The 22052-nt window shown below is 39.2% G+C and overlaps 3 protein-coding genes across 3 annotated transcripts; all 3 read left to right on the plus strand.

Moving 5' to 3' along the window:
- Positions 1-726: 726 nt before the first annotated feature.
- LOC307032330 (mast cell protease 1A-like) lies at positions 727-3552 on the plus strand. The gene is made up of 5 exons (XM_079670217.1): positions 727-944; positions 1014-1164; positions 1297-1429; positions 1963-2217; positions 2310-3552. The coding sequence occupies exons 1-5, from the start codon at positions 884-886 to the stop codon at positions 2463-2465; spliced, it is 756 nt and encodes a 251-aa protein (XP_079526343.1). The 5' UTR covers positions 727-883; the 3' UTR covers positions 2466-3552.
- Positions 3553-12506: 8954 nt separating this feature from the next.
- Positions 12507-14075, plus strand: LOC307028213 (granzyme K-like). Its single transcript, XM_079663044.1, has 5 exons — positions 12507-12666; positions 12754-12898; positions 13023-13155; positions 13445-13705; positions 13798-14075. The coding sequence occupies exons 1-5, from the start codon at positions 12609-12611 to the stop codon at positions 13960-13962; spliced, it is 762 nt and encodes a 253-aa protein (XP_079519170.1). The 5' UTR covers positions 12507-12608; the 3' UTR covers positions 13963-14075.
- A 4185-nt stretch (positions 14076-18260) lies between these two features.
- Positions 18261-19283, plus strand: LOC307047679 (chymotrypsin-like elastase family member 2A). The gene is made up of 4 exons (XM_079694793.1): positions 18261-18266; positions 18386-18521; positions 18684-18935; positions 19037-19283. The coding sequence occupies exons 2-4, from the start codon at positions 18510-18512 to the stop codon at positions 19193-19195; spliced, it is 423 nt and encodes a 140-aa protein (XP_079550919.1). The 5' UTR covers positions 18261-18266; positions 18386-18509; the 3' UTR covers positions 19196-19283.
- The last annotated feature ends 2769 nt before the right edge of the window (positions 19284-22052 follow it).

Consider the following 22052-nt stretch of genomic DNA (forward strand, 5'->3'; position numbering starts at 1 on the left):
CCCCTCGTCGGGGTCTCGCACTGATACATATGTAGCTGTTAAACAATGATAACATCATTGAGCTCTAGTTTCATAACTGCTAGTGTGGGAACGTCCCTACTCAAATCTTTAGATGGAAACTGTTGTTTCTGTGGTTCATCTAGATTGAAACACTATGCAAAGAAATGTCTGGGTTGTATCAGATAAATCAGCTCACTTTTTTAATAGTATATTAATAATATGTGTCCATACACATAATAGTATGGACAAAAAGTGCAGCAATGTCTAAAAAGTATTCATTAATTAAAACAATTTCGTGAATGAAAATGTCAGATACGAAATTAACATTGGTTATATTATAGCAGATAATAGCAAATAGTTGTCAGTCAGCGTTGACATGTTTTCACAGAATTATCTTCACACTTGACTGTGATAATACTCACACTCAGACTTTGAGATGGAAACTGTGGTTACTGCAACTCGTTGCACTTATGGTGCAACATCGCAGCAATAAAAGAAAACAGCCCAAATGTGAAAGCTGAAATGTAGATCCATAACAAACTATTTTGATTATTTTTCACATATTTCATCCAACTAAATGTGACTAAAGCTTATTTAGTCACATTAAGGATAAGTATTATCCAAACAGTGACAATAATATCCCAGAACTTTCAGAAAAAACACAATACTTGTGCATGTGCTTCAGGCTGTGGAGGCCACAGAACCACAGACCTTATATTTACTGAAACAACTGCAACACTTCATGAGGTGTCATTTCTTTACTACCACATGCACTCATCACTTTAACACATTTAAAGTTTGCACAGGGTCGCTGACTGAGGGAACTGGTTTATGAAAGGGTCGACACGACACACAAAGACAACAGGTTCAGTTTGCTGCAAGCATGAAGCACGCTCTGCACAGGATTCTGCTTCTTCAACTTCTGACAACTCTTGGACTTCACGGTAATGTTCCCACATGTGGTTATTTGTCTCTTTTCTACAAATGCAGTATTAACTCATCCTTCTTTTCAGCACTTGGTAGTAAAATCATAAATGGTGAAAAGGTCCCGGACAAGAAAATGCTGTTTATGGCCTCGGTTCAGAACAGCAGAAACAAACATATCTGTGGAGGATTCCTCATCAATAAAGACTTTGTGGTCACTGCTGCACATTGTGATGTTGGGTGAGTTACCTTTGCTCTTTCAATACTCAATGAATGATGTTATTGGACCAATCCAAAGAACCTTATTTTTGCATAACATGCAGCAGCTATTAATAAACACTACTGATTGCCTCCTGATGATCATTTGCTTAGGAATCCTACAAGTGTTGTTCTTGGTACCCACAATCTCAAGAAGATTGATGACACAATGAGATACAGTGTGAAGAGATGCAAGCATCCATCTTATGATAAAGTTAGTAAGGGGTCGGACATCATGCTCCTCAAAGTAAGTAGAGTTCCAGTAATTTGATGTTCTGTTAAATTCACTTTTAGTCTCAACAAAACCGTTAAAACAACAAAGCATTTACATCAATACTATGAGCAGCTGAACTCTCCCCCCTCCCACCTTTCCCCTATCTCTCACCTCTCCACCCTGACCCCACTGGACCGGGACTTTAACACCCCCCCCACACACACACAAAATTCGGCACCAGTCACTTTTGCGCTGCTATGGACATTTTTGCACTATGTACATCATCTTTTTTATATATATCCTGCTTACTTGAAGAAAACGGTTATTTTGTTATTATTGAGTGTTCTTATATTTTAATGTGTGTTTGTTATACCTTGGGTCTGTGGGAAACAGTATTTCGATCTTTCTGTGTGTACAAACATATTTTGAGATTGACAATAAAGTTGACTGAGCTTCATTTTCAAGCAAGCTTGAGGTCTGATATGGGGATAAGAAGTATCCTCTATCAGACCTCAGTATTTTCTAGTTTTTTTCACAAATTTTCACTTGTGATTTTGTTTCTCCAGCTGTCCAAGAAAGCTCGACTGAACAAAAGATTGCAACCAATTTCACTTCCCAAGACTAAGACTAAGACTAAAAATAAAAAGCCGTGCAGTGTAGCTGGATGGGGCTTCACAAGTGTTGGTAAACCTGTTGATGAGCTGCAAATGGTGAATGTGCCCATTGTTGACCTGGATGTCTGTAAGAACGAATGGCCTAACATGCTTCCTGAAAACGTGATCTGTGCTGGTGGATATGGCACAGATAAAGGATTCTGTCAGGTATGCTTCCTTTCCTGTCATAGGGGTATGGTCTCATTATAAAAAGGTTATTAGAAAGCAAATGAACTAATATAGCTTCTTCCTCCTCACAGGGTGATTCTGGGGGCCCTCTGGTGTGCAACGGGAAGGCAGCTGGTGTTGTGTCTTACAACTGGAAAAAGGACTGTGGATACCCAAATAGGCCCAATGTGTACACAGATGTATCAAAATACCTTCCCTGGATCAGAAAGATGATGAAGGATTGTTAAATGCATTGCAAAGGTCCCTGATCAGCCTGTCGGATGTTCTTTTACCAATAATGACCGCCTCGCTGCACACTATCCCTTACATGTACATCTACATATGTTGCATCTGTTGTTCCACTTTTTCAAACACAAAGAGTCATGTATTCTGTGTTGCACCAAGAAACTTCAAATCCACTTAAGCTGGTTTGCATTTGTCCTCCAAGATGAGTTAACATGTTCACACCTGACCCTCTGAAACAGGCTGAAGTGTGTGTACCCCTCAACCAGTTGCATTAGGCGCATTCACACCGCAGTACTTTTCCCACAAAGGTTCATGAGAACTTAGTTCATCAGAACTCTTTAGTTCTGATGAACTAAGTACAGATCGCGTTCACACCGGAATAAGTCCCTGGGGGTGGATTAGGCAAATTAAGCCGCTGACATCACTTCTTCTTCTTCTGCTTTGGGTTTACTGGCAGGCCGCAAACAACTTCACGGCGTATACTGCCGCCCAAAATCCCCGGCCGGAAGTCCCCGGTTGTTGGGGACTGGCTTCAGTAGAAGCTGCTGGGATCTCCACCGCTCCCATGTTTTATTTTGTGTTGCCATAAGTTAGTCTCTCTGCGTTTCTGCGCTGGGCTAATGCTAATGCTAATAATGCTAATGCGAGGATAATAAAATGGTGGCTTCACAACACTTTTTTGGAGTTTTACGGGGCGTGGTTTGCAATCCGCCCAGCCAATCAGAAATATAACTATTTTCTCACAAGAGAGCCGCATGAGAGTCCCTACTCTCTAGCAGGGACGGAAAAGGGGGTAAAAAGGTTCTCATGAACTAATTTTAGTTCCGGCTCTTTTTGGTGTGAACGCGACATTTCGGAACTATATCGGAACTAAAATGGGAAAAGTACTGCTGTGTGAACGCGGCTGATGATTTCAGATCTGATGCTCAAAGGACTAGATGTACTAAAAGTCTGCAAGTTTTTCTATTTTTTTCGGAGGGTTAAATGGTGGCAGATTATATTTGTTATGATTTTGATATTTCTTCAAAACTGCTTTTAGGAATTTGATAAGTTTCTACCTGCTGTGTTATTAAAAATATGCATTAATGAGTTTGTTTCCCTTGTGGCGTTATTGCTTGTCGCAGAGTTAATCATTTACAATTATGTTTTAACTTTGTATAATGCCAAACTCTATTTTGGCTGTCAAACTAGTTTACTTTAATTATTGGACAGTAACATAATATTAACTACAGGGTACGGATAAATAAATACTTCAAACACACAAGCATGACCGATTACACACACATTTGTTTGCCTTGGACTCAGATGCACTGCAGAGGATGGATATAACCAAAACTGATTGGAGTGGCGCCCACTAATGGTCAAAAAGCAGAGAAACTCTGTGTTGGTAGTGTATCTGAATATGGATTTGTGGTGAGAAAAACAGTGAATAATGTAGTAAGATGTGTATAATGAATAATGTAATAATCAGTTGAATCCTTTCATCAAAGTTCTTTCAAAACAAAACATGTGAGTTTATAATATATAATGTTACATTAGAAACAAGGTAATTATTGGCCTGACTAGATCTCTGTTTGTTCTCCCCTGCAATGAGGCCTAACTAACTAAATGATTGCTGCATAACCGTGAGAATATAAATGTTCAAACCTGTATCTGGAAACTGGTTTCTGTGGTTTCTGAGTTTGTTGTCGATTTCACAGAAAGGTTTCAGTGGCATGCGTCGAGAATGTCCACCTCAAACAATAACGGTGTCGGTGGTTTTTACTCGTTAGATCAATGCAATTAAAGCTCACTTACTGTTACTAAGTCTTATCCACAAGGGGGACAAAAACAGGCCTACCAGTACAGGAGAGCATGTCCAGGAAACCCGCAGTCGGAGGAGAATATTGGGAAGGCTCTAAAACCAGTACCAATATCATGTCATCATGTCATCATGTCAATAGCTGACACTCATACTGTAAGACAGAAGCATACAGGAGCTAAAGCAGCTAAAGATAACAAAAAAAGGGAGCTTGAAAAGAACAAAACAAGAAAGAGTAAACTAAACTTAGAACAAACAGGGAGAACATCAACGGTAGAAGAGGATTAAAGTAGTGACGAGCACTGTGGCAAACCACACAAGGTAACATTAACAATGCACTGAAGGAGAACAGTTGGAAAGCAAGTTTATTTATACAGCACCTTTCAGCACACGGCAACCCAAAGTGCTTTACAAAATGAAATAAGACATTTAAGAACAAATACAGTGGAAGCACATCAACAATCACATAAAGTGGGAAACCACAAACAGGAAGTGAATGAAACAAGGTGAGTGATTTTTACAAATAAAACAGGAAACAGAAAAGCTAAGATCATGAAATAACCCCAGGATAAAATACCTCCAAATCACAAACACAATAGCCAAATACAAAAGGTATCACTAAAAAATAAGGAGAGTTATAGGTGCCAAACAACATAATATTAAAAACGTATATATGCAGAGGGCAGTTGCCGGATATCTAGTTTGTAATGCGGCTTTGAATGAAGTGGTTTTTATTCTTTAGAAAGAGGAAATGTACATACATTTTTATCTTTTAATTCTTAGAATTTACTTTCTTACAAGACATGAAATCCTTTGTTATTAATGTCATTCAGTGATTGGGCCTTTTAGCATCTTCATATTCGAGTAAAGGCCTAACATTTGCACTGCATATTCATTTTGTTTATTTTTTCAATATCCTTTCAACCATAACTGTTATGCTTGGTTGCCAATGTGCCTGTAACATTGGATTAATTAATATCTGTCTGGAAACATTGAACATTATCTGTGGCTATCATTTAAGTTTTAAAGATATGTGTCCAGATTTTGATGAATGCAGTCGCATAACTTGGTCATGTCCCCGACATTTTAGCTTTTAATATAGAACAGGGTCTTATAATTTAAGATTCTATTTATCATAAATGTTATTTTTTATAGAGCCAAATGAAAAGGACTCTACTAAATTAACATATACCTATTACTACTCATGTGTCTGTGGATAGATTGTGTCACCTTAAGCAACCGTGTCACATGCAGTCTCAAGACTTTGCAGATATAGTTGGGATTGATTGGAAGGAAGCGACCATTCACCCCCAATTTAGATTTTTTTTTCATTTAGATCATTTTTCTGTGAAATGATGATCAAAGTGATTAAATAGTATTCGTTTCACAACTTTGATGTTTGCTCAGAAGTGAAGCAGGAAACCAGTTTCTGTGGTTCAGCTGGTTTGTTGCAGATTTCACAAGAAATGTTTGAGTGGGCTGCTTTAACAAAAAAAAAAAAAATTGCAAAATGGGGACTAATGAAATATGTTAGTGCAAACTTGCAGACAAACATTGAATGGATGTGGTCAGAATTCTAAATAATCTATGTGTTAATCAGACAAAGTGCTGCATAAAAGGATCGACTTAATGCCCCGAAGAACAAAGGCAAGTCAATTGTCTTGCAGGCATAATGCATGCTCTGCACAAACTCCTGCTTTTTCAGGTCCTGACATATCTCGGACAAAATGGTAATACTCCGAACTCTGTTTATTATGCTCCAATCATTAACTGAAATTAACCTATGACCTTTTACTTATTTTAGCAGATGGGAGTAAAATCATAAATGGAACAATAGCCCCAGATCAGTGTTGTAGTCAAGTCACCAATTCACGAGTCCAGGTCACTCTCGAGTCACCACTCTTCGAGTCTGAGTCCAAGTCCGAGTCACCAAGGGAGAGTCGTAGTCGAGTCCGAGTCCAAGTCCGAGTCACCCAAGGAGTGTCCGAGTGGAGTCCGAGTCATCATTACCTGTGTTCGAGTCCGAGTCCAAGTCCGAGTCACCCAAGGAGTGTCTGAGTCGAGTCCGAGTCATCATTACCTATGTTCGAGTCCGAGTCCAAGTCCGAGTCACCTAAGAAGAGTCCAAGTCAAGTCTGATTCACAAGTCTTCATATATTAATCTTTGTGTATACATGTGTTGAAATGTAGCTGCTCCTCTACATTGCTTTTATCCTGTCATGTTATACTAATCTGTCTATTGAACTGCTGTGAAGCGAGTTTGGCTACAATTCTTGTAATAGGTGCTATACAAATATAAAGCTTATTACTAATATTAATATTATTATTATTATTGTAAATGACCTTTAATATGTCTAACTATATTTAAAATGAGTTACCTTTTAGAGAAGTGATTATATTTGTATGCCAATTTTTTCCTATGGACTGGAATAGCGGGGCCCAGTCCGTGAACTCGCCTCACAGGTGCACATGCCAGGATAGAGGACATCAGACTCCAGAGAAAACTTGCTCGAGTCCGAGTCCAAGTCAGAGCGTCAATGTACAATTCGAGTCCGAGTCATCGTGGGGGGGGGGAATTCACGAGTCCGAGACTGTCCAAGTCAGCGTACGCGAGAATTCATGAGTCCAAGTCCGAGTCGCGTCAATCAGTTCACGAGTCTGAGTCGAGTCACGAGTCCCGAAAATCGGCACTCGAGTTCCGATGTTATCTGTGCCGGTGGTTATGGCAGTGACAAAGGCTTCTGTCTGGTATGATTTCTCTTTGTTGATTAAAGATGTAAGCTGGTCTAAAAATGCTTAAAAAATCTTAAATGAAATAATCAATAATGAGTAATATTCCTTGTTCACAGGTTGATTCTGGTGGTCCTCTGGTGTGCAACGGGATAGCGGTTGGTGTTGTGTCTTTCAACTACCTAGGAAACTGTGACTACCCAGATAAACCCAACCTCTACACAGAGATCTCCAAATACCTTGTCTGGATCAAGGGTATCATCAATTAAAAAGCTTAATATGCAATTTTATAAGGCTTTGCTTCAGCACACTTTGAATGTATTTAGGAGGGGAGGCTGTGTCTCAGCTGCTCTGTCAGTGTTCGCTCTTTAATGGAAAAGCAAAATAAACAAATGTCTCAAATGTTGTTTTTTCTTTTCTTTATCCGAACACATGAGGTTTGAATCTCTTATCGGAAAAGGTTTTACTTCAGCAAACATTCATTGTAATATTGAGGCTTTGTGGTGTCACAGATTGGTCTATCAAGGTTTATTTCCTCAGTATACATTCATTTTGCATGTTTAAATAATCATAATAATGAGATCCTGCACTTGGAGAGGTTGAGCATGTGACGTCACCATAGTTTCAATGTCGGATTATAAGCAACTTTTAACACTAATAGAACGCACTTCAATAGAAGTAACTAATGTAAAAAAATGGCAAACAGTATCAGAAATCTAACTCAGCGGAAATGGTTTTACATGCTTTTATAGTCGCTTGGACTACTGCAATTCTCGTGGTCTCCAAAAACATTTCTTTAAAGAAATTGCAATTAAATCAGAATACTGCGGGCATCACTGCACTGGTTACCGGTGTCTTTTCCGAGTAGATTTTAAAATGCTTTTAATTATTTACAAGGCTTTACATAACACGGACCCTACACACATCAGGGACTGCCTTTCTTTTGATAACTCAACAAGAACACTCAGATCCTACGATGCATTTATTTTAGAAGTACTTAAAGTAATACACAAGAAATCTGGGGAGGCTGCTTCATGTTTTTCCCATTGGATCTTCGAACAGCAAACTCCATTGGAGTTTTTAAAAGTAAATTGAAGACCTATCTTTTAATTTGGAGTCATTTTAGAGGTATCACTGTTTATGTGTTATTGTTTTATGGTTCTGTGATATAACTCTGTCTGTTTGTTTATAACTTGTTTTTAATTATGTTCCTCCTTCTTTATTTTGTATCTGTAAAGCACCTTAGGCTGCATCTTGCATTAAAGGTTCTATAATAATGATAATAATAATGCATTTTATTTAAAGAGCGCTTATCTAGAAACTCAAAGACACTTTACACAGTAACAAAATAAATAAAAACATAATTAAACAGCACACTTGAAATAAATATTACATATTAAAAGCAGTTCTGAAGAGCTGCTATATAAATAAAGTGGATTATCATTATTATAAATAAATAGAAAAACGCTTTTTGCCATTATGTGGAGTACAGTTTATCAATTAAGTATAACATGTGGTGAAGGTTTCAATAGACTCGTAAAAAAAATACTATTAAGGTCTAATGATGCTCAATTACAAAAGTGCTGGTTAGGAATAGGTGTGGTTTTCAATATGAATAGCTATTTACAGAGAGAGGGGAAAATGCACAAGGGCTTAATGTTCCTCAATATTTCACTGCATGTCAAAATTGGGTTAACAGTCATAAGTTTCTGTGTGTACGATGAAATAGTGGCTTAAAATTGTCACGAACTTGGAAACACAAGGTACAAGGCTCAAATGCAGTAAAGTATGCGAAAAGTACTTTATTCCAAAAATAGGATGTACAAATAAGGATTGACAATCTTGACGAGGTGAAAAAGGTTTAAAAAAGGCAAAAAAGAAAATCGCTCACAAAGTTAGGAACAAAACTTAGAAAATATTTCAGGAGCATAAATTAGGCTTGAGACAAAAATAACTAGTCGCTGGTACGCTGGTACGCTGACTACTGGCATGGAGACAGGACAAGACGAACTGACACAGGACAAGGGGACACTGGGGAATATAAACAAGAGGTAACTAGACACAGGTGGAAACAATCAGCTGGTGCTGATGAGAGCGGGAGACACACAAAAGGATAGGGAGTCAAGGAACCTGGAATGAAACATAACAGGTGAGTGTCAAAATAAAACAGGAAGTGGAAGACAAGACAAAAAATGACTAAACAAAAACATGAAAAATGACTAGACTCAACATTTTGACGGGACACAACAAAAATGTGACAGAGGCAACCAAATGTAGGCTTACAGGCTAAAAGAAAACCCCTAGCGCAGGGGTGGCCAACCCGCGGCTCTCGAGCCGCATGCGGCTCTTTGCCTAGTTTCATGCGGCTCTTCAGTTCATATCGAATTTTATATGTGTGAGTTTGGGGGAGAGACACTGACTCCTGACTAGTGTTGCACGGTGTACCGATACTTGAAAGGTATACCGCGATACCCTGCCGTTAAAAACGTTACTATTCCTCCGTTTCATTAGTATGGTACTTTAAGAATGACGGGGGAAAGTACTCCGGTGAAAAAGCGCTGTTTTAATAAGAGCCGTGTGTGTTCAGCGCTCTGCTTCCACTCCCTGCACTGCAGCCGTGCCTACAGTCCCGCCCCTTTCAAGCACGCTCTAAGTCCCTCCCCTCTCTCGTGCACGCGCTAGCTGCCAGAGCATAGAAAACGAGAAGCATGGCTGCAAGTGGGAGTGCAACTGCTGCTGCGCCTCGGCTTGTTGACAAAAAAGAGGCCAGAAGCGGAATGTTGATGTATTTTAGCTCTGACAGTGAGGGCAAGCCTACGGACTACACGAGGCCTGTCTGTAAGAAATGTTTTAATTTTATTTAATACGAATTCTTGTCATTTATTTTATTTATTGTTCTCATTGTTTAAAAGTTTGTGTTATAGTTATGGTTCTGGTGTGAAATAAAGCACAATAATTACATTTCAGACTGTTTCGAAAAAGAATCGGAATTCTTGACTTGGTATCGAAACCAAAATGTTGGTATCGTGACAACACTACTCCTGACAGTTAAACCCAGGGCCGTTGGAAGTAGGGGTGCTGAGGGTGCTGCAGCACCCCCTGGTGGAGGACAGGGGATCTGCACTTCCACAAGATATAATACAAATATAATTTTAAAAAAACGAATTTTCAGCCTTGATGTAACAACATTCATAACTAAGTAAAGATAACACCCTTTTCACCCCGGTTACATTTTCCATTTGCCCTGTACGATGGGCGCTGTGGTGATGAAAGTGGGGGATGTTGGCTTATCAGGCGCCCGCAGCTCACAGCCAAAGTGAGAGAGATAGAGAGAGGGGATACCGTGTGGATACCGCGGGGATACCGCGGGGATACCGCGGTACCGGCGGGGATTGTTGTTAGCTTCTGCTGCGCCAACGGATATAAGAAGCCGTTTCTACAATAATATGGAGGGAGAGTTCTGTCCTGTCAGACTGAGAGGCTCAGTGAGGTAAACGACTGAGTGTTTAGATAGTTCACTTTAGTCTAAGTTATTTCAATGAGTCTCAAACGTTTTGATCACAATTTATGTATACATATATTTCCAAGGCACTCCTTTATAATTATTAGGACAAATAAAAACAGGTTTGAAATCATTCCAATGTATACTATAGGACAGTAAACCAAAAATATCGTTTAAAACTGGAGAGATTTAAAAATATGCATAAATAAATAAATAAATGTTAACTGGTAAAATAAGATATGAATGAACAACACAAATAAAATAAGTTACATTTATTTGTTATTGGCTATGGTAGGTTATTGGAAATGTTCACATATTTGATGAATAAAATGCAAACCGATCTTTTTCATATGGGTGTTTAGAGTTGTACCCCCTAGATCAGTCTCTAGTAATTGGGCGCTCAAAGTGCACCAGATTGAAGCATTTTACTTTAAAATGTTAAAAAAATCTTCCCGGAGGGGGGCACCCCCGGACCCCCCTAGAGGATGTGAAGTCCACCCCCCAATTAAAACATGTTATAATACTAAATACATTTGAAGCCTTTTATATAAGCTGTCCACCATGTCAATATGTTTCTCTTTTTGTAGTCTATTGGTCTTTTGTAGAGGTTTTTCATTGCCAGCTAAAATCTTGCCTATAGGGCAGCAAATTGGTCAGAACCAGCCCTGGTGTCATTCCCACAGCACCCCCCATTTGAAACATGTTCCCACGGCTATGGTTAAACCTGATATTTAGTAGGTCTGTTAAGTATCGAATGCTGATCATTCTGACGTAATTTGGCTGGTTAAAGTCGTTTGGGCTCGGATAAAATCGCTCTGTTACTTTCGTCCCGTGTTACTTTCGTCCCGGCTCTCCCTACGTGTGTATGTGTGGTGTCAGGTGTCAGTATGAGAGGATGACAGCGCGTTTAATTTTGATGTGGCCCAAGAGCCAATCACAATAATACCTGCGATGCAGTGAACCAATCACCTTTGGGGGGGGGGGGGAAACCTATCGTTGATTAAACATTATCCAGTGTTTCCCCTACCATTGTCTTGGAGGGGCGCTGCGCTCCGCCAACTGAGCCCCGCGCCCCCCCCCTGAAATTCAAGGTGTTTAAATAATATATATAACAATTTTTTTTAAATATATATATATATATAGCACTAAATTGCAAATAATCTATAACTACAGTACTGTCACTTTTCACATTGAACATGTGCTCTTTTATTAAATAAACTAAACGCTTTCATTTTAAGTTGTGAGTTTAGTGTTTTTGACCCTAAGAAACACTTATGCATTAATCAATAACAATAATCCACAGCTCCTCTCTCTGCTTCAGAGGATTTAAAAAATATATATCCCAATGCCACAAAAATGCATCAGCTACGTGGTTGAAATCTTGTCTCCAGAAAACAAAAAACTGAAACAATTGGTATCAGTGACTGTGTGTTTGATGTGGCTCTTTGCAGTAACATAGACAAAACGTGGCTCTTAACCTCTGACTGGTTGGCCACCCCTGCCCTAGCGGGTCACTTTTATCCACTTCTACATATGCTTGTGGGAAAGGCCTGGTTACTGGACGCAGCCTGCCAGTTTCACTAACGGCAGCAATGTTGCAGGATGCAGGTTTGCCTTTTGGCCGTCCGAGGGGGGCCCGTTCGGCTGGGTAAAGGACGTTAATGCATAACCTTTACTTACAATTTGGTCCAAATCCACAAAACTCATAAAACAACTTGTATGTAAATAACCCCTTCCATCTCCATGTTAAAGTATTTATTTTGTGCCAATATCATTAGAAATAAAGCTGAACAAATTAAGAAATACATTTGAAATGATACACATGTCAAAACAACTGCATCGCCACACTGACACAGGAAATGATGCAAGTAATAGGTTTATAAAAGATCTTAAATGGATGGGGAGTGACATGGAGGAAGAGGAGGAATTTATAAATGTATGTCCTAACACATAGTATTTACATGATGTGTGTTCTTTGCAATGTTGCAAAATAGAATCTCCCGCAGGATGTGGTTGGAAGTGAAGATAAATAGATGGCAATCATATTGTATAGTTCAAACTCTACAGTAAAAAGGTTCCACTTGACAGCGGGCTGATCATCCTGTCGCCACGATGCGTGGGCTCTCCAAGTTTCTGCTTCTTTTTCTTCTGGCATGCCAAGATCAAAACGGTAAATTGTTCTTATGACTTTTCTTCATCCTGAAAATGAAATAATAACCAGGTTTAACTCTTTGTTATTTTATTCATATGATTACAGTACTTGGAAGTAAAATCATAAATGGGACAACTGTCGACGATACTTTGATGAAGTATATGGTATCGGTGGAGGAAGACGATGAACACATATGTGGAGGATTCCTTGTCAGCAAACATTTTGTTGTCACCCATGGGGGGTGTGAATTGTAAGTTACTCCTCCTTTTCTAGCTAATGTTTTTTTGTTTGATGTAAAAAACATGTTTCATTTGTTCTGTGTTGTCACAACTTTACAAAATACAACAATAACCTCTCACTGATGTCTTTTTCAGTGATGAAGACGGAAAAGTAATGGTTATTCTCGGCACCCACGATCTCAGTAATCCTGGCTTTAAAATAAAAGAACACATTAGATCCACATGCAAACCCCCACCTGGAATTGGGACTGACATCATGCTCATTAAAGTAAGTTTATTCAGCCCAGTAGTCCTTTGGTTGGAAGAAAATTAAACAACTGAGTTACATTTCAGTGAGGGTAAATGTAAATAAACGGGGGGAAGCAAAAAGTATTAAATATTCCTGCTTATAATATTTACACAGCACAACCAAATAACTGTTGATTTACTGTAATAATGCTCGTAATAACCTTTATTTAAGTGACTCATGTGCTCCAACAAACCAATTTGTACCTGAAATATGATGTAGAGTAAGACTGAGTTTTGAAAAACTGCTTTTTGATTTTATTCATCTCAAGATAAATTCCAAAAAACCAGAAAAGCTACCAAAAGAAATTCAGCTTCAAGACCCTAAAACGGATGTAAAAGAAAATGAAAAGTGCCAAGTAGCTGGATGGGGTCCAGTGAATAACAATGACAATGGCCCTGTCGATCAGCTCCATGTGGTGGACGTGACTGTCATCAGCCCGAAGGCTTGCAAAGATCAGATTCCTGGACTTCGTGCCAATGCTATCTGTACAGGTGGACAACCGACAACAGACAATGGAGGATTTTGTAAGGTATGTTTCAGATACATTTGTTTCTTATTCCAAAAGAAGGTATAACATCATGCATAATCTTTTTAACAAATAAAGATATTTCCTTCTCACAGAGTGATGCTGGTGGACCCCTAGTGTGCAAGGGGAAAGCTGTTGGAATTGCGACTGTCAACGACGACTGTTCCTTCCCAGGTTTACCCAACGTCTACGTTGATATCTCAAAATACCGTTCCTGGATCGACAAAATATTAGAGCAAAAAATTGTTTGTAAAATGTAACAATATTTCAAAAAGCTTTGCTTCAGCACACTTGTATTGTATTTGGTAGAAGAGGGTGTGTCTTAGTCACTGAGTGTTTGCTCTTTAATGTAACATTAAAAATGTTTCTCAAATATCGTTTTCTCTTTCATTCAATTCATTCAATGAAACAGATTGGATTGTGCAGGCAGATATGTATTTATTGAGCTGCTTAGTCAGAGAAGCAGGTCAGCCAAGACACTCATACAAGGGGATTAACAGATGATTTTTTCACAGAAGAAGTGTGTTAAAAACAATGAAATAAATAAATTAACTTGTGTTTTAACCTAATCGGAAATAAATAAGTTATTTAAAATATTAAATAATATATAAATATAATATATATCTAACATTTTGATGTTCTATATAGCTCAATGAATCTATATGACCTTAGCAAACCATAGTGAAGGCCCTATGACATCGCTAAGAAGCTATTCCAGGTTTCAAGATATGAATGCCATCCCATTAGACTATAAATAAGATAATGTAATATAATAGATTAAAAATGAAACAGTCCTACTATTGGTAAATCACGTACATTATGGAGAATAACCATTCAGGAAAGAGAAAAGGTTGTGAATGATAGTGTTCGTAGTATTATATTTATCATTATTTATTTATTTCCTATTTTCCTAAATAAGGTTAAAGGGCAGCACTTGAAACGCTGTTTGCATACGTGTGTGGCATACAGCAGTATACCAAGACGATAAGACACGTTGTATGACACTTTACTTGAAGATATGAGTCTCTCGCGTTTCTGTCGACCATGTGTTGCATTACACTAAACCACATTATGTCTTCAATGAAGCTCTTGTTCACATACAGTACATGTGATGTAACCTATTGGAAAGAGGAAATATATAATTCTTTCAAGAATTTGCAAGAGTTAAATCTAAGCACTAACATTAAAATAAAGCACAAGTTAGTAAGAATTCAACACACACACACACACACACACACACACACACACACACACACACACACACACACACACACACACACACATACACACACACACACACACACACACACACACACACACACACACACACACACACACTCAGATACACATACACTTTTGTCTCTGTCACTTTAATAAATATGTGTATCTCACAGTTGCATTTTACTAGTCTACCAACCAAATTGCTCATTAAAACAAAACACACCAACATGGATCGTCCGTCACACACACACACACACACACACACACACACACACACACACACACACACACACACACACACACACACACACACACACACACACACACACACACACACACACACACACACACACACACACACACACTAACACACACACACACACACACACTCACACACACACACACCCACACACACACACACACACACACACACACACACACACACACACACACACTCACTCAGACACACATTCTGACAGAGGCTGCAATGTACCAGCGGTGGAACCAGAAAATGTCTATTTCTAGCTTTTTTTTCAAAATGTCTACCCATATGCTAAACAACTTTAACATTTAATTGTAATATTGAACACTGTGACACATACAGCAATGTTAACCCTTAAACCGTTGGGGGCCTCAATGAAGCCGTTGTCTTTAACACTAAATGTTTCTTGCATCTATTATGAAAGCCTGTTTTGAACATGCAAGTTACACGGGTTTTGTAATCCAACCATCCTTTTACGAAAAAGGGCGTATTTCATGAATGTTGTCACAGATAAAGCATGAACACTTCACTTTGAGATATCATTCAAATCAGTGGCACAGCTGATTTTACCATTGATTTGCCCATGCTCACTAACCCTGCCCTAAATGCTAGGCAAGAGGTCACTGTAGCTGTCCAACGACCCTGTAGATTACTGGAACAATTGTATTGCAGGCATTCAGTTCATGATTCAAGATACACACAGGTGGATCCCACCACGAGGCCAACTCACATAAAGTGGGAAACCACATAAACAGGAAGTCAATGAAACAAGGTGAGTGCTTTTTACAAAATAAAACAGGAAACAGAAACGCCAAGGTCATGAAATAACCCCAGGATAAAATACCTCCAAATCACAAACACAATAGCCAAATACAAAAAGTATCACGAAGAAATAAGGAGAGTTATAGGTGCCAAACAACATAATATTAAAAACGTATTTATGCCGAGGGCAGGTGCCGGATATCTTGTTTGTCATGCTGCCTTGAATGAAGTGTTTTTTATTCTTTAGAAAGAGGAAATTTAAATACATTTGTATCTTCATTAGAATTTACTTTCTTACAAGACAGGAAATCCTTAGTTATTAATGTCATTAAGTGACTGGTAGGGCTTTTTAAGAAATCTTCATATTCGAGTAAAGGCCTACAATTTGCACTGCATATTCATTTTGTTTATTTTTTCAATATCCTTGCAACCATAACTGTTATGCCTGGTTGCCAATGAGCCTGTAAGATTAGATCAATTCATGTCTGTCTGGAAACATTGAACATTAACTGTGGCTGTGCAGATCATTTCAGTTTTAAAGATATGTGCAGATGTTAATGAATGCAGTCGCATCACTTGGTCATGTCCCCAACATGTTAGCTTTTAATATAGAACAGGGTCTTATAATTTAAGAATATATTTATCATAAATGTTATTTGTATAGAGCCAAATGAAAAGGACTCTACTAAATGAATATATACCTAGAAGCCTACTCATGTGTATGTGGATAGATGTTGTCACCTTAAGCAACCGTGTCACATGCAGTCTCAAGACTTTGCAGATATAGTTGGAATTGATATGAAGGAAGCGACCATTCACCCCCAATTTAGATTTGACATTTAGATCATTTTTCTGTGAAATGATGATCAAAGTGATTAAATAGTGTTCGTTTCACAACTTTGATGTTTGCTCAGAAGTGAAGCAGGAAACCCGTTTCTGTGGTTCAGCTGGTTTGTTGCAGATTTCACAAGAAATGTTTGAGTGGGCTGCTTTAACAAAAAAAAACCTGCAAAATGGGGACTAATGAAATATGTTAGTGCAAACTTGCAGGCAAACATTGCATGTTGATGTGGTCAGAATTCAAAATAATCGATGTGTTAAAGGCCCCATCATTTGCTTTCCGGGTATTACCCATCCCCTTGTGTGTTATGTAGCTTTTTCTGCACGTAAATAGTCTGCAAAGTCACAAACCCTCAAAGTACACCCTGTAGCGAGTAAAACTCTAACACAGAAAAGACGTGTCCATGCTGCCCCAGAACGCCTCGTTGTACATTTTTATTTTTCCATTTCCATTCCGGGGCCTATTGATGTCACTAAGTCCAAATGGACCAATTGGCGCAGCTATAGAACAATAGGCACACTCTCTGCCAGGGTGGACTCGCGAGCAGCTCACGAGTCCACCCTGCGAGGCTACTGGAGCGGACATTGTGAGGTGGATTTCCCGCTGTGTTTCCCTGGATGCTGGATATAGACCAAGTGCCATGCCAGCGGACACCGCGGTGCTCAGCTCCGCGGTGACCGCTGGCATGGCACGCAGACCCCACGCAGCAACAAGGAAGCGGCACCAGTAATCCACCTCACACTGTCCGCTCCTCGAGCCTCACAGGGCTGAGCAGCGAACCCACGCAGCAATCTCATCTGTTTGTTATAACTGGTGTCCTTTTCTGGTTGCGAACAAACGCCATTGTAAAACATAAACACTGATGTTCTGCTGTAACGGTGGTGGACTCATCAGAACAGAGTGGGCGAGCTAACCAATCAGAGCACATTGGGCTCATAAGAAGGGGGAACAGGAGCTCCAACAAGCCGTTTAGGACAGAGAGTGAATACACATACTATACAGAGATGCTGTATGAGAAACCAATGTGATTTTGTAAAATTGAACATAGTAAATCTATTCTAGTAGACCTCAACAATGGAATTATGGTCAGTAGAAATGGCCATGACATGGGACCTTTAATCAGACAAAGTGCTGCATAAAACGATTGACTTAATGCCCCGAAGATCAAAGGCAAGTCATTTGTCTTGCAGGCATCATGCATGCTCTGCACAAACTCCTGCTTTTTCAGGTCCTGACATCTCTCGGACAAAATGGTAATACTCTGAACTCTGTTTATTATGCTCCAATCATTAACTGAAATAAACCTATGACCTTTTACTTATTTCAGCAAATAGTTGTAGCATAACAAGCAAAAAAGAAATAGCCCCAGATGATACGTTCAAGTTTTTGTTCTCCCTGCAAAAAAACGAGAAACATGTGTGCGGAGGATTCCTTATCAACGAAGACTTTGTGCTCACTGCTGCGCACTGTAGCCCCGAGTGAGCATAACTTCCTTTATCCGCCATCTTTGAATCATTGAATTAGAAAGCAATTTGAAAAGTCTTCAAGATATATTGGCCATCTTTATTTTCAACATTGAATATTATCTTTCATTCAGGAATCCGGACAGGGTGGTTGTTGGCACTCACGATCTCAGAAAAGTTGCCGATGAAAATGTAAGAGACATTGAAAAGAGATACAAACACGGATCCTATTACCAAGTAAACGGAGGTTATGACATCATGCTCCTCAAAGTAAGTACACTTTTTTTTGATCAAATTGAATAATTTAACTTTCAGCTTCATATTCAGCCATGTTTTGTTACACTGAAGTCTGAAGAATAAAAAAAGCATTATCTGATATTACAGACATTGCTAGATTTGTGAGATTTACTTTGAGATTTTTTTCATCTCCAGCTGACGAGGAAAGTTGCCGGGAACAAAAAACAAATCATTGCCCTTCCTCCTTCTAATATGCACGTTAAAGAAAAGAAAACCTGCCATGTTGCTGGATGGGGTGAAACAGAGACTGGTGGTGGATTTGTTGATAGGCTGATGGAGGTGGATGTGTCTGTCATAAACCTGACGAGATGCTCTGAGTCATGGGGTGGTATTCCTCCTGATGTTATCTGTGCCGGTGGTTATGGCAGCCACAAAGGCTTCTGTCAGGTATGATTTATCTTTGTTGATGTAAAATGTAAGCTGTTATAAAAATGCTTTAAAATTCTTAAATAAAATAATCAATAATGAGTAATATTCCTTGTTCACAGGGTGATTCTGGTGGTCTTCTGGTGTGCGACGGGATAGCTGTTGGTGTTGTGTCTTTCAACTACAACAGAATCTGTGACTACCCAAATAAACCCAACGTCTACACAGAGATCTCCAAATACCTTGTCTGGATCAACAATATCATCAATGATAAAGCTTAATATGTAATTTCATAAGGTTTTGCTTCAGCACACTTTGAATGTATTTAGGAGGGGAGGCTGTGTCTCAGCTGCTCTGTCAGTGTTCGCTCTTTAATGGAAAACTAAATAAAGCAAATGTCTCAAATGTTGTTTTCTCTTTTCTTTATCCGAACATATGAGGTTTGAATCTCTTATCGGAAAAGGTTTTACTTCAGCAAACATTCATTGTAATATTGAGGCTTTGTGGTGTCACAGATTGGTCTATCAAGGTTTATTTCATCAGTATACATTCATTTTGTATGTTTAAATAATCATAATAATGAGATCCTGCACTTGGAGAGGTTGAGCATGTGACGTCACCATAGTTTCAATGTCAGATTATAAGCAACTTTTAACACTCATAGAACGCACTTCAACAGAATGAACTAATGTAAACAAATGGCAAACAGTATCAGAAATCTAACTCAGCGGAAATTGTTTTACATGCTTTTATTACTAGTCGCTTGGAATACTGCAATTCTCGTGGTCTCCAAAAAAAACCTTTAAAGAAATTGCAATCAATTCAGAATGCTGCGGCCTGGATTTGAACAAACACAGAAAAAAGTGATCACATGTTCCCTGTGCTGGCAGCACTGCACTGGTTACCGTTGTCTTTCCGAGTTGATTTTAAAATGCTTTTAATTATTTACAAGGCTTTACATAACCCGGACCCTACACACATCTGGGACTGCCTTTCTTTTGACAACCCAACAAGGACACTCAGATCCTCCGATGCATTTCTTTTAGAAGTACCTAAAGCAGGGGTCGTCAACCTTTTTGATATGAAGTGCCATTTAAAAAAAAAATTGTCATCAGCGTGCCAACTATCGAGAATTATCAACGGGGGGGGGGTTGAGGAGCTTAACGCTCGTCAACTATCAGCAGGAGGGCGGGGGAGCCTTGCTGCGGGGAAGCAGTGTCGCAACATACACGATGCCGAATTTAACAAACAAATGTAAGTAATTGGTTTAAACGGCATAATAATAAGGACGATCGTCCGTTCTGTGATTCTCCAGAGCACACATGTTATGATATTAGGGTCGCGTTGGGTCATGCAGAGTGAGATGAGATCGCTGTCCCTTTAAGAGAGAGAGATAGAGAGAGAGGGGTGTGGCTTGTGCATGTGTTTGTGGATGGAAGAGCGACAGTGAGCGAGCGTGTTTCTGGAAGTGAAACGCGAAAGCAGAAAAACAGAGGTCTGTGATCTATTTTGTGAAACAGAAGAACAGCTAAATAAATGCAACGGCCTCCCAAGAAGAGCTCACCTCTCTCCAGTCATTTAAGCTAAAGTGGGTTATTGAACCTGAAGCTTGTTGCTTCTGCCCACCTCGACTACGGTCTGGAAGCCGACAGGAAAGTTCAACACACAGATGGCCAGTCCGCCCCCTTTGTAGCATATTATTTCGATGAGAGATGAGCAGATCGCCACTGGGCTTTCAACTGAATGCCCAGCCACGCAAAAACTGCGGCATTTGTACAGCTCCTTATGGGTAGGCCTACTGCAATTAGTGAAGTGCTTTCCTCCGTGTTGAAACGATCAGCACTGCACCAGGGAGGAAAGCGGCAGAAAGTCACCTGGAGATAAAGAGAGCGGGGCTGCGTTGCGTGCATGGCTTCCTTCTGCAGGTAACGGGAGACGCGCTCTGGCGGCGGTCTCGTTCAGGATCCGAAAATACAATTTAAATATTTTGCACACTTATTCCACTTATTCCTAGTGTGCCACTGGTTACGGTGCCGCGTGCCAATGCTGGCACGCGTGCCAGGGGTTGCCGACCCCTGACCTAAAGTAATACACCAGACATCTGGGGAGGCTGCTTCATGTTTTTCCCATTGGATCTTAGAAAAGCAAACTCCATTGCAATTTTTAAAAGTAAATTGAAGACCTATCTTTTAATTTGGAGTCATTTTAGAGGTATCACTGTTTATGTGTTATTGTTTTATGGTTCTGTGATATAACTCTGTCTGTTTGTTTATAACTTGTTTTTAATTATGTTCCTACTTCTTTATTTTGTATCTGAAAAGCAGCTTAGGCTGCATCTTGCATTAAAGGTTCTATAATAATGATAATAATAATAATAATGCATTTTATTTAAAACAACACACTTCAAATATATAAAACACAACATTAATTACAGATTAAAAGCAGTTCTGAAGAGGTGCTATATTAAAATGTATTATCATTATTATAAATAAATAGAAAAACGCTTGCTGCCATTATGTGGAGTACAGTATATCAATTAAGTATAACATGTGGTGAAGGTTTCAATAGACTAATACAAACATACTATTAAGGTCTAATGATGCTCAGTTACAAAAGTGCTGGTTAGCAATAGGTGTGGTTTTCAATATGAATAGCTATTTACAGAGAGAGGGGAAAAAAAGGACTTAATGTTCCTCAATATTTCACTGCATGTCAAAATTGGGTTAACAGTCATAAGTTTCTGTGTGTACGATGAAATAGTGGCTTTAAAATGTGACAGAGGCAACCAAATGTAGGCTTTACAGGCTAAAAGAAAACCCCTAGCGGGTCACTTTTATCCACTTCTACATATGCTTGTGGGAAAGTCCTGGTTACTGGACGCAGCCTGCCAGTTTCACTAACGGCAGCAATGTTGCAGGATGCAGGTTTGCCTTTTGGCCGTCCGACTGAGGGGGGCCCGTTCGGGTGGGTAAAGGACGTTAATGCATAACCTTTACTTATAATTTGGTCCAAATCCAGAAAACTCATAAAACAACTTGTATGTAAATAACCCCTTCCATCTCCATGTTAAAGTATTTATTTTGTGCCAATATCAATAGAAATAAAGCTGAACAAATTAAGAAATACATTTGAAATGAT

This window comes from Notothenia rossii, assembly GCF_949606895.1.
Source record: "Notothenia rossii genome assembly, chromosome: 1".
Lineage (NCBI taxonomy): Eukaryota > Metazoa > Chordata > Actinopteri > Perciformes > Nototheniidae > Notothenia > Notothenia rossii.